At 41.6% G+C, this 18,441-nt stretch overlaps 2 protein-coding genes across 2 annotated transcripts; one reads left to right on the forward strand and one right to left on the reverse strand.

Moving 5' to 3' along the window:
* The first annotated feature begins 5,313 nt into the window (after positions 1–5,313).
* LOC115369709 (prolactin-releasing peptide receptor) lies at positions 5,314–8,165 on the forward strand. The gene is made up of 3 exons (XM_030066379.1): positions 5,314–5,776; positions 5,939–6,336; positions 7,974–8,165. The coding sequence occupies exons 1-3, from the start codon at positions 5,314–5,316 to the stop codon at positions 8,163–8,165; spliced, it is 1,053 nt and encodes a 350-aa protein (XP_029922239.1).
* A 5,125-nt stretch (positions 8,166–13,290) lies between these two features.
* Positions 13,291–17,915, reverse strand: gpr184 (G protein-coupled receptor 184). The gene is made up of 2 exons (XM_030067095.1): positions 17,568–17,915; positions 13,291–14,922 (listed from the first exon to the last, which is right to left on the reverse strand). The coding sequence occupies exons 1-2, from the start codon at positions 17,637–17,639 to the stop codon at positions 13,813–13,815; spliced, it is 1,182 nt and encodes a 393-aa protein (XP_029922955.1). The 5' UTR covers positions 17,640–17,915; the 3' UTR covers positions 13,291–13,812.
* Between the last annotated feature and the right edge of the window lie 526 nt (positions 17,916–18,441).

The raw sequence follows: 18,441 nt of genomic DNA on the forward strand, positions 1-18,441 counted from the left end.
CATACTACATACATAGGTATGAAAGCTGTGAAGTAATTGATTGATGAGCACTGCTAGTAGTTCAGCTGATGGCTGCATGACACATTCAACATAGTAACAGAGTCCTAGGCTCTGTTCCAATTCAAAGGCTGTACACTATCTAGGTCGTATTTGTAGGCTGGTTACGTCACGGCGGCGCGACAAGTGCTGTCCCAATTCAATTTTACCGCGCAGGGTCCTGCAAATGCAGCCGACAGATCCAGCCTATTTTTGACTCATTTGCAGGATACGCCTCCACAATGCTTCGCAGCCGACATCACAGCCTACTTCCCAGGGTACCTTTCGGTCCAGTTGAATTTCTGGATCAGCCACCATTGCTGGAATTATGAAGCATGTTTTAGACCGTCTTAATGTTTATATCATGACGTTTGGATAAGTTTCCATGCCTATAATTACCACCATAGATTCAGTTTAGCTGTTAACTGTATCCGAACAACGCCTGTAAATGCAAGTTTAGTTAGATGAGTTAGATAGGCATTATGCATGATGTTTCCATAGCAACCATCAGTGCATCAGGTACGTTACAATGTGACCATGTTTACAATTACTTTAATTGGGATAGTCTGTTGCAATTGAGGTGAGGTGTAACAATTATCTTAATTTTCTGCATCTTCACGAAGACAAAATAAAATAAAATACATAAAGGGCAGCCAACATAAATCAATGTTGTCCATCTTGAGAGCGTCGAAGCTGCTTATCGTTTTGTTTCATGCACAGGTGTTCACTGACACACCTCCGAAACCTACTTCGGCATTTTACGCTGCATCACTCGAATGCGCTTCACGAAGCCTCGATAATAATGACGTAGGAATCCTCCGCAGGCTACACCGTCCCAATTCACTAAACTTTTAGTTCTGGTAACCTACGTCAGACGCCTCCTACGTGGGCACCGTAGGCTGCAACCTAGTAGTCATCTAGCCCTTTGATTGAGACAGACCCCTAATGTTTCCAGTTTTCTGTCGATGTATCTCAGTCACACCCACTGATGCATACGCTGTCTTTCCATGTTTGCGCCTTCTCATTTTGTCCGATGAATAGGCCTGCATTTCAACCACTTATGCTGTCTCTAAATTACTGTAGCACCTCATCATCATGCTTCATATTTTCCTACTAAAATCAATACTTCAGTCCTCTGTGTTGCCCCCCACTCTAATGGCAACATTTCACAGCCCTACTCATCTACCGCTGTTCCTACCAACATCGTCATCTCAACCCACTCTCTTCCTTTATTGCTGTCTGTCTTTCCTTCCTCCTCCTTTGTATCTCTTCAGTGTGCTATCCTGGGGGGTGGCGCTTATGGTTGGGTGGTCATGCAGACTTGTGGAGGTCAAGGAGGAGGTGGGATGTGCAGTCAAGCTAATTTGTCTTGATTGTGTGTCACTGAAGGCATTCCCTGGGGGGTATATAATCAAAATTAGATAGACCCTGGCATTTAGCAAGGCAAATGTGTTTTGCCATGACATCCTCAAAACATCAGAGTTCTCTCTTTATTGTGACTTGCTGATACAATGCAAAATGTGGAAAGAAAACCATGAAAAAGAATATCTGCTGTCCCACTGGGTTTGGTTTGTGTCAATATAGTTGCAGTATACAATATCTGTATGCATCACGAGTCCCCTTCAGGGGTGGATGAACTATAAAAAGAGATATTGAACCGTGTGAGCATTGCAGTGATGGGTTGTGCTGTTTTGTTTTGTTTTGTTTTGTTTTGTTATCGAGAGAACCAACAGAATCCCTGCAGCGCCTGACCCTCCTTTTGTACAGAACTGGGAAGCCACACGCACACTGAGACACCCTCATCAGTAGAAAATAGGTGTGCAGCTGAGAAAAAGCCTAACTCACCACAAAGACATCACAAGTTCACTACATACACTAAAATGTAGCCAGAGTGTACAAACACACACACACACACACACACACACAAATGCATGGACACATTTTGTCTGAGTGATTTCACAGACAGCCCATTATACAGACACCTGTGATGCATCGATTCCAAGTCCAAATACATGCATGAGTTACACCTTGATAACCTTGTGCTGAAAGCTTACCTGCTCATTACCGCATAACGCTGCACACAGTAAGCAGTCTTGTTTGTTGCCTCAGTTTTTTTTATTTGTTTGTTTGTTTTTTTTTTGTCTTTTACATGTTTTCTTTGTAAAACTGCAGTTGGAAATTACCTGATTGTCCCTGCCTTTTCCATCTTCTTTGAAAGTTTCCACAGTGACCACACAAAAACTGCACAGAGTTCCCCTGAAATGTAGTCATTTCCATCCACTGCTCTCCACCCTGCACTCTTCATCTTAGCCTTTTCTGCACTCAGAGCTCTCATGTCTGTCAAACCTTTGGTAGGGCAGGAAGCTCGACTGAATGGTTCATTTTGGATTGAATTTGTCTCCCATTTGATCTATGAAACTAGACACAGACCTGTGGTTTGGATCTGTGGTCACATTACTCATCACACTTCTAAGAACAGTGATAAAAAAAAAAAAAAATACAATGCCTTTACCCAGTAGGGAGGTTAAAGGAAAAAAACAGAAGAAGCAAAAGATGTATTTAGAACATTAGTGCATTCATGTCAACTGCTGTCTGTTTGTACCTTTTGCGCCTCTGAAAGGGCATTGAATTTACGAGGATAAACTAGTAGAGGAGTGACAGTATGTTGCATTACGTACTCGCCTGATTCACACCGTCATTTGGTGAGGTTTAGGAGCGGCAAAAATGCTGTACAGAAATGATTTCTGTCTTTTTAGAACAAATAATCATTTTCATTTCCATCCATCTTCCTTATCCCAAGGGCAGCAAAGATGACTTTTTCCCTTTTTTTTTTATTTTACATTATTTCTTCACCTTCTTCTTTACCGTCTAAATGTCTCAACATTTTCAGGTGAGGGAGAGTCTGAACACAATGAAGGCTTTCATGCAACATAAAATAAAATAATAGGTTGTGTGCTCCCCTGAGGGCAAATAACAGGTTGCAGCCCAGTGCATTGTGATAGATGGACACATGCCTAGGTGAAAGATGTGTGTCTGTTTGAGCAAATGACTGGATGAGTGTGTGCATGTATGATATGTGAGTATGTCTTGATGCAGGCAGAAAATAAAGGAGAATAGGTGGGAGTGCATTATGAAAAAAGGAGGGGGCACAGTTTATGTGGATTTGAGGGAGAGAGGTTATGTGGGTCCCTCTCTTTCTCCCTCTCCCTCTCTCTCCCTCTGCCACTCTCTCCTGCTGCTGAGTGAGAGAACGCAGTCTCCCTGCCTGACTCCATCTCATTGTAGGCTTCTGTATAAGCAGCCACAGAGCACACCAAATCAAAGGTCTGAGATCTGTAGAGAGAAAATGAGTAAAAAAAAAAAATAAAGACGTCAAAGAAAGAAGCTGATTTTCAGAACTGAGGAGCCGTCAGACAGGGGCATTCTCAATATCTCACATTTCAAAGACCAGCACAGGTAGGACACTCAGTCTTAATTCATTATATACATTTTCATGCACAGACATGCATACATGCATTCAGGCACACACAAAAACACCACCAACTTTTAATTTAATTTTGTTTTATTTTATTAATTAATACTTGCCATACTTTTGTTTCCATATCCTGTAAAAGAAAAGTTGAAATTAATATACAACCTAACACACATATTAAGTGTTTATTGAGTAGCTGTATTTTGTAATCAATCACAGTTTGTCAATTCTGAAGTAAAAAGAAAGGTTTTGTTCTGGTTACATTATTTTGTGTGCTTGCTTATGTTTGCTAAGTCATTCATGAAATTGTGTATTTGTATCAAACTACCAACATACTTGATCAAATACAGCGCACACAACATTTTCACAGCTGTTCACTGACTTGAAACGATTTCTTGGTAGAGCCGATTCTGTTAAAATACATTTCACGTATCACACTGAGAGGGTCTGCAGGAAAGAATGACACTTGGCAAGTGGGTAACTCTTAATCACATAAATAAAAGGAAAATATGACAACATTCTCACTGAAAAAGTGAACTTTTACTGACTTTGAAATCTGAGCACTATTTAGTAAAGAATTGTTTTGGGGAGGAATATGAAGTGACAGGTACATAGTGATCAAATCAAACCTATATGGATCATGAGCTACATTTTCTTTCTCTGCAAAGTTGAAATGCATGTCATCCTTTTATTTATTTATTTATTTTTTTTTAGAGAGAAATCACCACATCAGAACTGCCTACAATCAGCAGTGACCTCATAATAGTTGGTGATGCTGGCATTTGTGGTACATTTTTGTCTAGCCTCTGCCTCCAGCTCTCTTTCAAATATCTTGCTGGACTAATGGAGTAATGGTATTGCAAGATTGACATTATGTGGTCATTGTAATTGGAGAAGGTTATGTACTGGTTACAAACGAAATTCTAAAAAAAAAAAAAATTAGACAGATAGAGAGAGAAAGAGTCAGAGAGCAGGAGGGAGAGGAAGGGAGGGTGAGAGAGAGAGAGAGAGAGAGAGCGCAAGAGTCCTTCCTTCCTGTTTTGCATTTTGAGGATTCTCAATTCTCATCACGCCTCAGAAATTAGCTGCTAGGTCTGGATGGCTTCCACAAAGGCCATGGCAACAGCGTTACCAGGCAGGGGTGGATTTCTTCCAAGGCGTCAGATAAAGTGGACCGCCTGAGACCAGCTGTGATGAGAAAACATATTCCTCCCGTTGATAATATACACATGCATACCAAATTTGAAATTAAAGCCTTGATGCAGTGCCATTGAGAGAGCCGCGCTTTAATATGGAGAATAGTGTCAGGGCGGTAGCTCAGCGAATTTGAATCCTTTTGACAAATAAGATTAGAAAAAATGGTGGTCAACTGAACCACTCCACCCGCCCACTGTGAAGCATTCACATAGGCTGCAACTGTTGTGATTTTAATTTTTTTCTCGCCTGAATGAACCCTTGCTCTTAGTGTTTTCAGGTGGTTGGTTTCTTGGCCAAACACACAGCAGGCCTACATGGGAATATTTGTGAAAATGTACCCGTGTCCTCAAATTCAGAAAAAAAGACAGGATAAGCGAGTTCCATTAAGAATCACCTGGAAAAACAAAACAAATTGTATGTTAGTGATGAATAAAAAAAAACAATAAAAAAAATTGAGGGATATAAAAAGTATTTAAACATTGATGTCATAAATATTCATAATCTGTCCTATGCCATAACTGTCTTGAATTTACTCCTATTATTCATTGCTGATCATTTTCCCCTTATTTTTATAATAGGCGAGGTGTGTCTGCAGGTAGATTACAGAAATGGATATCTTCATGGATGAGGATTTCAGTGGCACCAGTAACATCACCCATGAGGCAGGACGAGAAAGACTAGAGGGCAACGCAAGTCAAAGACTTAACCACAGCAACGCCCTGGGCATGTTTTTAGGCATGGAGCTTCTTCTAAGTTTCAAACCTCTCTTCCTGCCTCTCTACTGCCTCTTAGTGGCTGTAGCTGGTGTTGGCAACTCCTTCTTGTTGGCCTGCATCTTGGCTGACAAAAAGCTCCACAACGCCACCAACATTTTCATTGGTAACCTCGCGGCTGGTGACCTTTTGATGTGTCTAAGTTGTGTACCACTGACGGCGTCTTACGCCTTTGACAGCCGCGGCTGGGCATTTGGACAGCCTCTCTGCCACCTGGTCCCCTTGCTGCAATGTGCCACGGTCTTTGCATCAGCGCTTTCCCTCACTGCCATCGCTGTGGACCGCTACATTGTTGTCGGTAGGAGTCCTCAGTTATAATGATTATTTGATTATTTCACCCCAAATATATTCATGTTTATATTCTACGGATACCATGCAGTCTTTATTATTGTGTGAAATAATTTGATGAGCTTTTACATAGACCATTATATGTCTGTTTTTCTTTTTCTGGTTGTCTCAGCTCACCCAATACGGAGGAGGATCTCAGTGTGGGGTTGTGGGGCAGTAGTTCTGGGTGTCTGGCTGATATCTCTGGCTCTGGCAGCCCCTCCATCCCTCAATACACGCTATTTGGACCTACGGCCCAATGGCGTTAATCTAGTAGTGTGTGAGGAATTCTGGCCACATAGAGGTCAACTGCGGCTGCTCTACTCCTGCTTTATTCTTATTGTCTCCTACATGATCCCTCTGCTGTCTGTCAGTATATCCTACTGTGCCATCACTATCACCCTGAAACGCCATGCTCTGCCTCGGGAGGGATCCCAAAGCCAGCAGCGCTGGAGCCAGAGGAGGAAGAGGACATTCTCCCTGCTGGTGGCCTCTGTGCTGGCCTTTGCCCTGTGTTGGCTGCCCTTGCAGGTAGGTTTTTGCGTTACACCCAAAAATAAAGCCAAGCTATAAGCCATTTGTTGCTGGACCCAGCTTGACCCTTGCTGCCAATTTAGCTAATTCAATATACAGTACATGGACAAAAGTATTGGGCTACCCACACATTACACCTACAGGGGCTTTTATAACATCCCATTCTAAATTCATAAGCATTAATATAGAGTTGGCCCACACTTTGCAGCGATAACAGCTTCCACTCTTCTGGGAAGGCTTTCTACAAGATTTTGGGGTGTACCTAAAAAATTGTAAAATTTTTGCCCATTCTCCAAGAACATCTGTGAGGTCAGACACTGATGTTGGGCGAGAGAGCCTGGCTCGCAATATCCATTCTAGTTCATCCCAAAGGTGTTGGATGAGGTTGAGGTCAGGGCTCTGTGCAGGCCAGTCAAGTTCTTCCACACCAAACTCAGCCAACCATGCCTTTATGGAGCTGCTTTGTGCACTCGGGCTCAGTAATGCTGGAACAGAAAAGGGCCTTCCCCACACTGTTCCCACAAAGTTGGAAGACCAGAATTGTTTAAAATGTCTTGGTAAGCTGAGACATGAAGATTTCCCTTCACTGGAACTAAGGGGCCAAGGCCGACCCCAGAAAAACAAGCCCATGGCCTTATCCCTCCTCCACCAGACTTTACAGTTGGCACAATGCAGTCAGGCAGGGAACATTCTCCTGGCATTCGCCAAACCCAGACTCGTCCATCAGACCGCCAGATAGAGAAGCGTGATTGATTGCGCCACAGAACATGTTTCCACCACTCCAGAGTTCAGTGGTGGCGTGCATGCAGCTGCTCGGCCATGTAAACCCATGCCATGAAGCTCCCAGCGCACAGTTTTTATGCTGATGTTAATGCCAGAGGAGGTTTGGAGCTCTGCAGGTACTGAGTCAGCAGAACATTGGCCACTTTTATGCATTATGTGCCTCGACACTTGGCAACCCTGCTATGTAACTTAACGTACTACACTGGAATTCAGTGAGCTCTTTCACAAATACTGTAATTGTAAAGGCAGGCTGCATGGCTAGGTGCTTAATTGTATACACCTGTGGCAATGGGACTGAATGAAACACCTGAATTCAATGATTAAGAGGTGTGACCCAATACTTTTGTCCATATAGTGTGTCTGTTCAGGAGTACTTTGGTTTAGGATGTAGGATTAGAAAAGAGGTACAGATTCCAGTCTTTTATATGCTTCTGTTGACATATCATAAACTTGACAGCACTGGGGTGAGGAGTGTGAAGCCTTAATAGCCCATGGGATGATTAAATTATATACATCATTAAACACAGAAACCATCACATCGTCATTCGGTTGAGCTTTCAGAACCCACATTATGTGCATAATGAGCCTTGCAGTTGCAGAGAGGTGTGGTTAGATTAGGACTGGATTATCATGTTATGTACAAGGGCCTTTTTTTTTGGCAGACCTGCAGGGAAATTTAAATGATAAAAAAAATTTAAGTTACCACTGTTACTAAATATAATAATTCAGCATTAGCATTCAAACTAAATATAATCAAACCAAAGAAAGTGCAATTTCTTAAGTAATGTTTGCTGCATGTATTTTCAGTGAATATTGTATGTGTTTACAGTTATTTCCATGTTGTTATGTAGGTGCTGAACCTGTTGCTGGACCTAGACCCAGACTTCCACATCATAGGGAAGCGTTATGTGAATGTCTTGCAAGTCTGCTGTCATTTAGTGGCTATGAGCTCTGCCTGTTACAACCCTTTTATCTACGCCTCACTGCATAGTAAGGTCCGCATGCACCTGAAAGGCTACCTCTGCCCCTGTCGCAGTCATTAAGATGGAGATGGTGGAAAAGACGAGATCCAGGGGCTGATATCCCACTGTGCCTGCCATAATATTGCCACCTACTGACAATCAGACCACTGCCCTAACCCTGACTGCATCAACGGATGGGACACAAGCCAACACCTTTACCGCCAACACTTATCTAAATGTCTGAGATGGTAAAATTAAACATAACTACCCAACAACCATTTTAAGCCATATTTCTCCATGGACATGATGGCGTTTGGACCTCCTTTGTGCAGTTTCAAGAAGCAGTGCTAAATACAACCATTTACGATGAAAAAGTGAAGAGGCAGATTCAGATCATAGTGTAGCATGTCAGTGTGATGGTGAAGATGAAGTCTTCCCTCAGGATCACTGTGTTTGTGCTGGACGTCATCTGAGCCTCTGGCGTAGACACTGAGCAGATCTTGCAGTTTAAACAGGGCCAAGGGCATAAACACTAGCGTGCCCTTAGGCTGAGCAGCTCAGCGACTTACATAGCGGGGACTGAAACTGAAACCTGAGCCAGGGCGGGGTTTTGGTGATGAAATCATCGTCTAACTCCAGGCAGTTGGCTCTGCACTGAACTCTTAACCCTACACGTGGATTACAGAGCAAGCAAAGGAGCTGTGGAAAGACACAACACAATCCAACTTATTATTTTGACCCCACTATCTCTCCACTCCAAAACAGTTTCCTTTTATTATTACTACATAACTATCTTTCCCTCTTCACCACTGTACTGGTTGGATCCACAGTCTATGTTTTGTGTCATCTGTGTAAATGGATCCCCTTTTTGTGTTTGTTCATACACACTGGGGTGTGTACTATATGTGTGGAAATGGTTGAATGAGATGAATATGTATAATAGTACAATGAGCAAGTGAACCTGCCGATAATACGTAGTCCTTTAACTCTTGTTAATTACATTTCATCCAGACCAAATATTGCTCCACCAGTGCTTTGGCTCTGTGCGGAATACAAGGCTGACTCAGTAATCAACTTAATATTCAGAGCACGAGAAAGTAAAGCAACTCATAACCATCACTCTGCTGCCACCAGTCTAAGTGTTCATTATGTGTCAATTATGCCCATCAAGTGTGGTTAATAGCTCCTTTGTTTGTTCATGACCTGGAAATCAAGAAAAAATTTTATTAAAAGACTCACCCTATGTGGACTAAATGACATTTAACTTGGAAGATTTAAGTGTGTTTTTCAGAAACAATGCTTCTGATTATTTATAGTTTCATGGTAAAGACGGTGCAGGGTATATCGACAAACCCAATCAAGGTTAATCATAGGTTATCAAAACACATTGAAGCACTGAACGATTGCAATGCTTTGGTGCAAACCAATATGCCCCAGCTGCCCAGGCCATGCAGTTGTTGCTACCTGTCACCTTTTCACAATCAGATTACTTTGCTGAGTGTTGTTGGGAAGCGGGGCCACGCTGCCTTTTCTCTCTAAGTGAACCTTGAGACAGGATTCAACTCTGCTCGATTTGATTTCTGCCCTGATGCACTTTTGAGTGGCTCCATGAATTAGTGTTTTGTTCTGTAGAAGAAAGGTTAGTTGTTTTTAAAGTGAATATAGCCTGTCCTACCTCCACTGCCACAAAGACAACTACAATGTTAACAAATAGCTTGCACTTTAGAGTTCACACTTCTAAGATTAACACCTTTTTTTCCCTTGTTGTTGCTTTGCATCAGTTGGGGACGGGCTGGTTTCATCAGCACAGGTTACTTAAGTTCTCATAGTGGTTAGCTGGAAAGTACACTGCACAGCCAAGGCCTCTTTAGATAAATGCTTTCACCTGCTGGCAGTGAAGGTTTTTTAGGCTTGCTTGTCCCACTGGTATATTAAACTCCCTTTATAGTTCTTTACAAAACAGATTATACTTTAACATCTACAGTAGCATCTTAATTTGTATGGAATGGAAATAACTTGTCATGGTAAAATGAATTTGATGCAAAAAAGGTATTACCTAATGAAGAAGGTTTACATGAAATAAACTGCAGACAATTATTGTCTTTATACTAAATGATAAACTGATCATCATGACAGAACACGGGCTAATGCAATCAAGCATGGGGGCAAACAAGTGCATCGTCTTTTTAATGGAACATAGAGTTTTGTGTTCAAGTCCAATTAGCTTTGCTCAGTTTTGAGAATATAATTAGCTTTATGATTAAATAATAATTTAAAAAAATCACTGATAAAGTGTTGCTATGCACCATTGAGTGCTCTCTCTGTCTCTGTGTTTGTCAGCATGTGTGTTTGAGTCTGTTGAAGAGACAGGTGGAGACAGACTGTCTCTCATAGTACATTTCTTCATGTACGCACAAGTAAGTGCCCTGATGCATATCAGAAAGCAGTTAGGGAACCACACTGAAAATCGATTTTGCTCTTCGGGCAGTTGTAACAGTGTCATTGTGAGTTTCTGTACCCTGTTAATTTGTAAATTAAATCTGTGAGGAAAATTCTTCTGTCTTTGTATTTCAATTACTTCAAGGCTCTTATTACTAGTACTATTATTAAGGTTATTATCATTATAAATGACAGCCTGAAAACAAATGCATCATATATCGGTGAACTTTTGTGTGAAAACATAGACATACACAAGTACAAATAATGTGTAATGTGTATACATGACATGTAACTGTTGCAGACCGCATGCATGAATTTGCACAATGAAAGATAAAATCTACCTCCACTTGTGTTGATAATTAACTATCAAATTTAATAATGAACCACTTGATGGTTTGTACTAGATGTTGGCTAAGTGCTTAAATTGAATCAAATTGTCAACATGTTTTGCTGCGTCAGATGCACTTAATAACAACCGCAGCGAGCAGCAGGGATGTATTCAGCAGAAACATTAACAGATGATTAGCAGTGATTGCTCATTGAGATAGAGGAAATGAAAAACACAATTTTCTGTCAAGTGCTGTTTTGTTCATCTCAAAATTTTCCATCCAGCACTAAAATAACTCGAGTCTAAGAATAGCTCAACTATTTCAGATCAATATTGCCTGAGTCAGAGAGAGCTACCAAAAAACGTAATATTGATTTCCAGAGTAGCCCGGCCACTGCCCAAGCTACTTCATTAAAAAGTTTAGGCTGGATAAAATGGCTCTGCAATATCTAGATCTTAACACCATGACACAGTGGGCTAAGTCACTGTGTTCAATGTAAGTGCATTTAAAAGTTTCCAAAATATGAATTCACACTTTCTCAGTACATGTCACTTCAAACTGCTTAAGGCTTTGATTACCAATAATATTTGTAAGGTCACTTAATAGAGTGAGTGAAGGAAATATTTTTTGTGTTTTCTGTTTCCTTCTGTCTCTCCTAATCAAAGTCGAGCCCCTGAAAACCCGAAATTTGTGGCAGATAAATCTTTACAACTCCTGGATTTTGTTTAAGAATTTAATGCTGAACAGCAATGGGATCATAATGTCTCAAGGTCAGCATAAAACTTTTACAGAACAGACTGTATGAAGCTTGACAACTGCAGAGGTAACCCTGGTAATGTGCCAGCGGGTGACTTACTGATGTGCACTGCAAGAAACTTTGTTGATGCTTGCATGAATAATGGCCTATTAAACATTCAACAAGGCAACAAGATTTCAGTTCATCCAGTTCACTCTCCCTTGCCTTCCTGTCTCTACATGCAGGATGTCTGTCTGCCTATCTATCTATCTATCTATCTATCTATCTATCTATCTATCTATCTATCTCATTGCCAAGATCAGTAAGAAGCAATTATGGAAACACTGGTCACCGAATAACAGTCTTTATTGTGTCTGCCTCTGAATCAGGGAAAGAAAAAGAGAGGATGTGTGCACCCAAACACATTCAGACAAATGAGAAGATGTAGATGTATTTACAGTAGGGCACACACACACACACACACAAACTCAGTCTTGTAGTATTATCATTTTAACCATAACCAACAATTGCCTAACCCTAACCTTTTAAATGCATTAACCCCAACCTCGGCAAGTCACTGTTGGAACAAGTAATAGGCACACAAAGTTTTTTTTTTTTTGTCCTATATCCTGTTTTCTGTTTCCTATTTCCAACTGTTTATGATGTGGACCTGCGAGTAATGGCACTAAGTAAACCCTGTTTCTGCATGTGACTCGACCGCCGCACCAGAGGCCACCATTGTTTGCTTTATGGACCGAGGTTTCACACACACATAAATATGAATTACTTCCACTACTCCACTTGGGCTGGCTGATGTCAAAGACCATGCTGGGGAGCGTCACCCTCAGCTGGTCAGTTCATTCTCTGGCACAAGTTTAGGGCAGCAAACCCAGCAAACAAACTGCCCAGCCTGTTTCTTCCTCCTTTGTAGTAAGTCACTCACACATACGCAAACTTGTGTTATTGAGTAAACAGTCCTAGACAACTTGATATTAGTTCTGTTAGCTCACTTTTTTGACATGGGGACCAGGATTCTGTCCCCGTGTAGCAGATTAACCCCTATAAGTAAATGGGTGAGCAGAAAATCACACAAACAAAAGGACTAGAAGATTTTCAGTCGGGCTCTGTGTTAGTGAAGACAGCTTATAGAGGTTATAACACAAGTTTCTGTGCTGAGGCATGGTAGCTCCTTTTCAGTTTCCTTCACCAGAAAGTTCTTATGCAAACAACGTGAACCACAAAGTGTGCTCTCACTTTACATGTCTGTTCCCTAGCTTCATCTTGGTCAGTAAAATAAATACTAGTGAATGAGTCATCATCAGTTATGCAATAATCTTATCATATTTTACAACGAATTTCCATTAGCTGATTCAGCCTGACAGTAAAGATACATTGTTTGCATTAATGAAGAAATGTCAAAACTCTGTCTCTTTTTCACTCACACACACGAGTGAATCACAAGTGTGCGCACACACACACACACACACACACACACAGCAGTCTGGTTGATTTCCCTGCAGTGAGGAGACGTAACTGTAACTAAGAACTGTGTGGACTTACAGTTTCTCAGTTCCTCCATTCCTCTGGGAACATTAAATATGTCAATATGAAACTAATAGTCCCTACAGATTTTCTGCATTAATTCCACAATATACAAAAATCAAAATAATTCTTCAAACCATTGCTTTATTCAGATTTAATTTTAACATTTTTCACTGGATGTGTCAAATACTGAAGACATGGTCATGCAAAACAAGTGTGGTTTTTGTCATGTTATTGAGATAAATAGACAATGAGCCATATCAGATTCACACAGTGTCATGTCATCAACAGTCACAGTCACAATATGCTTGTATAGATCTGTGGGAAAACACAAGGGCCCTTCACCTGCAGCGTGTCCAACCAGAGGCAGAAGAGGCTGCCCCTGAGGAGTCCATCCATCAGAATCTGGGACAACAATCCAATCAAAGAGTTCTGAGATGCATCTTATACAACCCACTCCTCTTCGTGGTGATGGACAAATTCAAAAGTAGCACTCTAGTTATGTCCAAGGAGGCCCGATTGCCTTGACATGAAGCGTTGATGTAATGTATATATGTAAATAAAACAGTCATTCACCTGCCAAGCATTAAGACATGAGAGTAAACGGCTTAGGCATGTACATGCTTACATACACATGCATGCTCAAATGTGTGTATACTCAAACATACATACATATTCCTCTTCATATTAAATTTGAACTAACAGTCCTTCTGCTGTATGCAGTTAGAGGACAGCCCTGCTCGGTCTGTGTCCTTCTGTGCCTCTTCCAACACAGTTTAATCTCTTCTCGGACTCCATTGCTGACCAGCACATACAGCACAGGGTCCACCACACAGTTCAGACTGGACAGAGCCAGTGTGAGTGAAAAAGTGAAGTGCATGTTTTGCTCAAACTTGCAGTAACTCCCATCAGGAGCTATGCTGTCACTGAAGTAAAAGACAAGCGAGCGTACCAGCAGGAGGATGTGGTATGGAGCAAAGCACACAGAAAAAATACCAATCACCCCAAAGGAGAGCAAGCGCACTTTCCTCTTAGCCTGGGCGCTCATGCCGGGGCTCTGGCCCACTTTGGATAGCACCCTCCAGTAGCTCACTGCCAGCACCAGAAGGGGCAGCAGGAAGCCAATGCCCACTCTCAGCAAGTTGAACAAGGCAACAGGCTTGGGCATGGGGAAGGTCTCATAACAACGGTCATTATTATCATGGGCATCCTTAAGATTGTCATAGACCAACACCAGGATGTGCAGCGCCATCACCACAACATACACAGACAGGCACTGTGCCCAGGCGTAGCGTGAGGTGCGGTGGGTCTTGAAACGGAGAGGGAAGGTGACCACCAGGCAGCGGTCCACTGAGATGCAGCAGAGTAGGTAGATGCTGATGTACATGTTGGAGTAGTAGAAGAAACCCGCTATGCTGCATGAGGTCACACCTAGCTTCCAGTGGTGGTCGTGGTGGTAGTAATTGATCCAAAGCGGCATGGTGAAGATGAAGAGCAGGTCGGAGAGGGACAGACTGAGGAGGAAGATGCCAAGTACATTTTGGCTCCGTACTTGCTGTAAGATGGGGCCCAGAGTAAGGACATTGAAGATCAAACCAAAGACAAAAGCAAGAATGTACACAGCCATCAGCAGGTCACTGATGATGCTTTTGTCAATAACCACACACTCATCTGAGTCAGATTGTGTTGCATTTGTGAAGTTCATTGTTATCTGTGGCATTGTGGTCGTGAGGTTCATTGTAGCTCCAGATCTGCCACGTTCTTTGGTTGCTGTCCCGTTAAACAAATCCACCTGCAAACACAAAAAAGTAACATTAAGGTACATTTTGGATCAGTTGGCTAGGACTAAAAGTGACACAAGTGAGATAAACTCCCATAACTTAAAATATGTCAAATTCTGAGTACAAAGGCGTTTTTTTTTTTTTTTTTTTTTCATTTCTCCATTCTATTTCATGGTTCAGCGAGTTTAAGCGATTATGTCATTTGGTTATCCTCCCTGAAGCTGTCAAATTAGAGCTAGCTTCAGTGCAATGTTGTGTTGAGAATTGAAGTCCTTTCTTTTTTAGAGAGGGTGCAGGCTTAATCATGCACCCACGGATCTTATAGGAATGAAGATTTCCAAATTCTACTGCTTCTATTCCTCTATTACAAAAATAATAGATAGATAGATAGATAGATAGATAGATAGATAGATAGATAGAATTCATCACGGCTGCATTTCAAGTGTTCTTTCGGAAGCTAGAGCCACCGAAACTGAGAACAACAGGGAACTGACGCCTTATTTCTGGTAAATTGGATGCAGAAAGTTCTGCTTCCATCCCCTTACTGATTACATTATTCTGTGTTAATGCTGCTTTCATGAAATTGGGTGCAAAATTGTCACTCTTATTGCACGGCATGACCTAAAACTGAGTGGCAGGCAGGGGCAGCTCTGATAATCATTCATAAAGTGAGCATGAGCTTTTCTGCTGTACTCATTGCTTAATATAACTGAAGCCTAATTTATCTCTGTGATATAAATTTGTGATTCTGTGCAGAGACAATGACACACCAGCAAAAACAATCACTTAATACTAATTTAAAGTATTCTTACAGACTGTGACTGATAGGCCTGGGATAACTGATGATATAACTATCATCAGAACAAGATGAATTAGGTACCTCACCCAGACAGTTGGGGTTTAGATGCTTATTTTGGTGTGGCTTGGCGAATGAGTGAAGTGAACTTGGACAGCACGGGTGTGATGTCAAACACACCTGGATATTTATCGGTCTCACTTATAGTTTAGCTGCTCTGATGATGAGATGACACATAACTGCTCGATGTCAAAGAATGATTTCCAGCATACTGCAGCTAAATGTCATCACAAGATCAAGAGATCAAATCTTGTGCGGCAGGTATCTGCGTATCTCCTTGACATTGATTCCCTAAATGATTTCCTACTAAGGCAAATTATAATTATCAATTCCTGTAAATTAAAGATTGCCCCGAAGAGCTATGGAGTCACTCTGGGGTATCTTTCATTTTGTCAATCTCCATCTCGATCACTGTATTCTGTATCTCTGTTGCTGTTTTTCAGAATCACAGCGAGATTCTTTGATATTTGTTTGCTCTCTCTGTTTTGCTCTGCTACTTAGGGTGGCCTGTGGTCTGCTTATAGGAGCAGGAAGCATCTAATGCCATTAACGTCTGGGCAGAGATAGCCTAACCCATCTAAATTCAATAATGCAGAAGCCATTTAGAGGCAGACCTTTGCCTCCTCAGGGGTATCATAGTGCGTATTGTGTGTGTACTGGAGTATGTGTGTCTATGTGCATATGTGTGTGTGCATGTGTGCGTGTGTGTGTGTGCGTGTGTGTGTGTAATTTAATGGATTTTTCATAAAGTTTTAAAATGTTGGGCATCTTCATTCATTACCTCATTAAATTGATCTGTAAGAGACAATTCTGCTGATAACTCCGGTACATTCCACAAAAGTATTCACAGACTGTTGCTTTGTCATCAGTCTGGCTATTATGACTAACCACAGATGGGCCTTCCCCTTACTAATAATGTAAGTAATACTGACGAACAGTTATGTCCTTAAAAACCATGCTCTGCTGACCAACTTTCACATTTTTTTTTCCTCTTCTGCTAATAGTTTCATCTTTTTACATGTTTATGTGTGAATCAAATAATGCTGACACTTCCATTAATCACATAATCTCAAGTATACACAGGCATATTTTACGCTGCTGGTTCGAGCTTTGGTCTGTGCTCTCTTATGTGTTACCAAAGTATGTGTTTGTAAAAGGAAAGGAAAGCCTGGTTGCTATTACGCTGCCTTGTCACCTGTAAGTTGTAAACAAGAAGCAAAACTTCAGCTTCTCCTCTCAAGGAGTATCTGTGCTGCTTGCCAAACCTCCTCTTCAGCGCAAAACTGAAAGATGGATGTTTCCCCCTAAGTTGACCCCAACATACCAAGGCTATGATTCAAAAAGGAGTAGTCTTAGTGCTCGTGTATAATTTTGCCGTTTTCCACTATTTGTATCACAAACAGTCCTGTGCTGCATTCTCTAGCCTGTCGTGGTGACCACCAGTGGGACTAACGCTAAAAACATTCAAGCCTGCCGAGAATCAGCCACTCAAAGACATTTCTACCCTAATTATTTTTTGCAAGACTGACTCACATAGCTTCAGGCAAGCCATCTTTCATTTGACAGCAGTCCACTCGGGACAAAAGTAAGACTAGGAGGGAAAGATTGCTCTTATAAACTTCTGAAGAAAATCCATATATATAAAGCCTTTGGTGCATAACATTCAAGAGACTTTACATTTTTCTAACCTCTTTAGTGTTGCGTTCAGTTCCTTCAAATAATTGTTCAAGGATTTTTTACGTAAAATAGAATTGTTAAGATGTCATCATGTAGTCAGATTTTTTTCCGATATATCCTCACCTGTTTTTTTTGAGAAGGGGTGTTTCTTGACTGCGATGGTTGTCCAAATTGGGTGAAGAAGTTCAGACACATTCCAGAAGAGAGAGCTCCATCCAGTCAAAGGGCGAACGTCACAAGAGACTCCTCAGACATGCTGACTTGCAGCCAAGCCACTACAGTCCCACATGATGCTCTGAAATGACTACTACACAGGATAATTCTCAACCCGTATGTGAAGGACAGACAGAATGTGGTTTTTTGTATGTCTCGTCCTACTTCTGCTTTGGTTGAGATGACCTGCCGCTGAGAGCCTCACAGTTTGAATGTCAGCAAGTTAGAGAGAAATCCAGACAAAGAGAGACAGGCGGAGAGAAAGAGATAAAGTACAGGAGGTGAAGACTCGTGTAGGAGGAGGGAGGTTAGGTTTCAGACGCGCACATGGAGGAAGTGGTATTTAGGGGTGGGGAAAAACAGCAGTTCATAGGAGAACACATGTAATGCAGATGTGAATAGACCTGGAAAACAGAGAAATCCCTTCAGTCACCTTTCACTACGTTAATCTCAGTATGTCATAATAAAAAAGGAAGTTGGAGGTTGAAACAGTCACAGCACCACAATGGTGATATCCCTCTGTTAAAGTTTCTGTTCTGCGTCTATCTCGTCACAAAAGCACCTTCCATGACGTCAAGTTGGGCTGCACGCCTGCTCGTGATAAAACAGGTGACAGAAATGCCAGGCTTTTCCCTGTCACGCAATAAAGGTTATCTGAGATTGATTTCCACACGTTGAGCTCTGTACCAGGTAGGCATGCAGCATCTGGTGATGAGTTATAGTGACCAGAGCTGCACAAGGCTAATTAGTATCCACAGCTCTATATGTTTATGGAAGAGAATGT

The sequence above is a fragment of the Myripristis murdjan genome, chromosome 13 (assembly GCF_902150065.1).
Source record: "Myripristis murdjan chromosome 13, fMyrMur1.1, whole genome shotgun sequence".
Taxonomy (NCBI): Eukaryota; Metazoa; Chordata; class Actinopteri; order Holocentriformes; family Holocentridae; genus Myripristis; species Myripristis murdjan.

What these genes read in the sequence shown, in the direction of transcription:
- LOC115369709 (XM_030066379.1), top strand. Translation starts at nt 5,314, where the DNA reads ATGGATATCTTCATGGATGAGGATTTCAGTGGCACCAGTAACATCACC. An exon ending in GGACCGCTACATTGTTGTCG is followed by an intron (nt 5,777 to 5,938) that starts GTAGGAGTCCTC and finishes TGGTTGTCTCAG; the next exon opens with CTCACCCAATACGGAGGAGG. An exon ending in TGTGTTGGCTGCCCTTGCAG is followed by an intron (nt 6,337 to 7,973) that starts GTAGGTTTTTGC and finishes GTTGTTATGTAG; the next exon opens with GTGCTGAACCTGTTGCTGGA.
- gpr184 (XM_030067095.1), bottom strand. Translation starts at nt 17,639, where the DNA reads ATGTGTCTGAACTTCTTCACCCAATTTGGACAACCATCGCAGTCAAGA. An exon ending in CCCCTTCTCAAAAAAAACAG is followed by an intron (nt 14,923 to 17,567) that starts GTGAGGATATAT and finishes TTGTGTTTGCAG; the next exon opens with GTGGATTTGTTTAACGGGAC.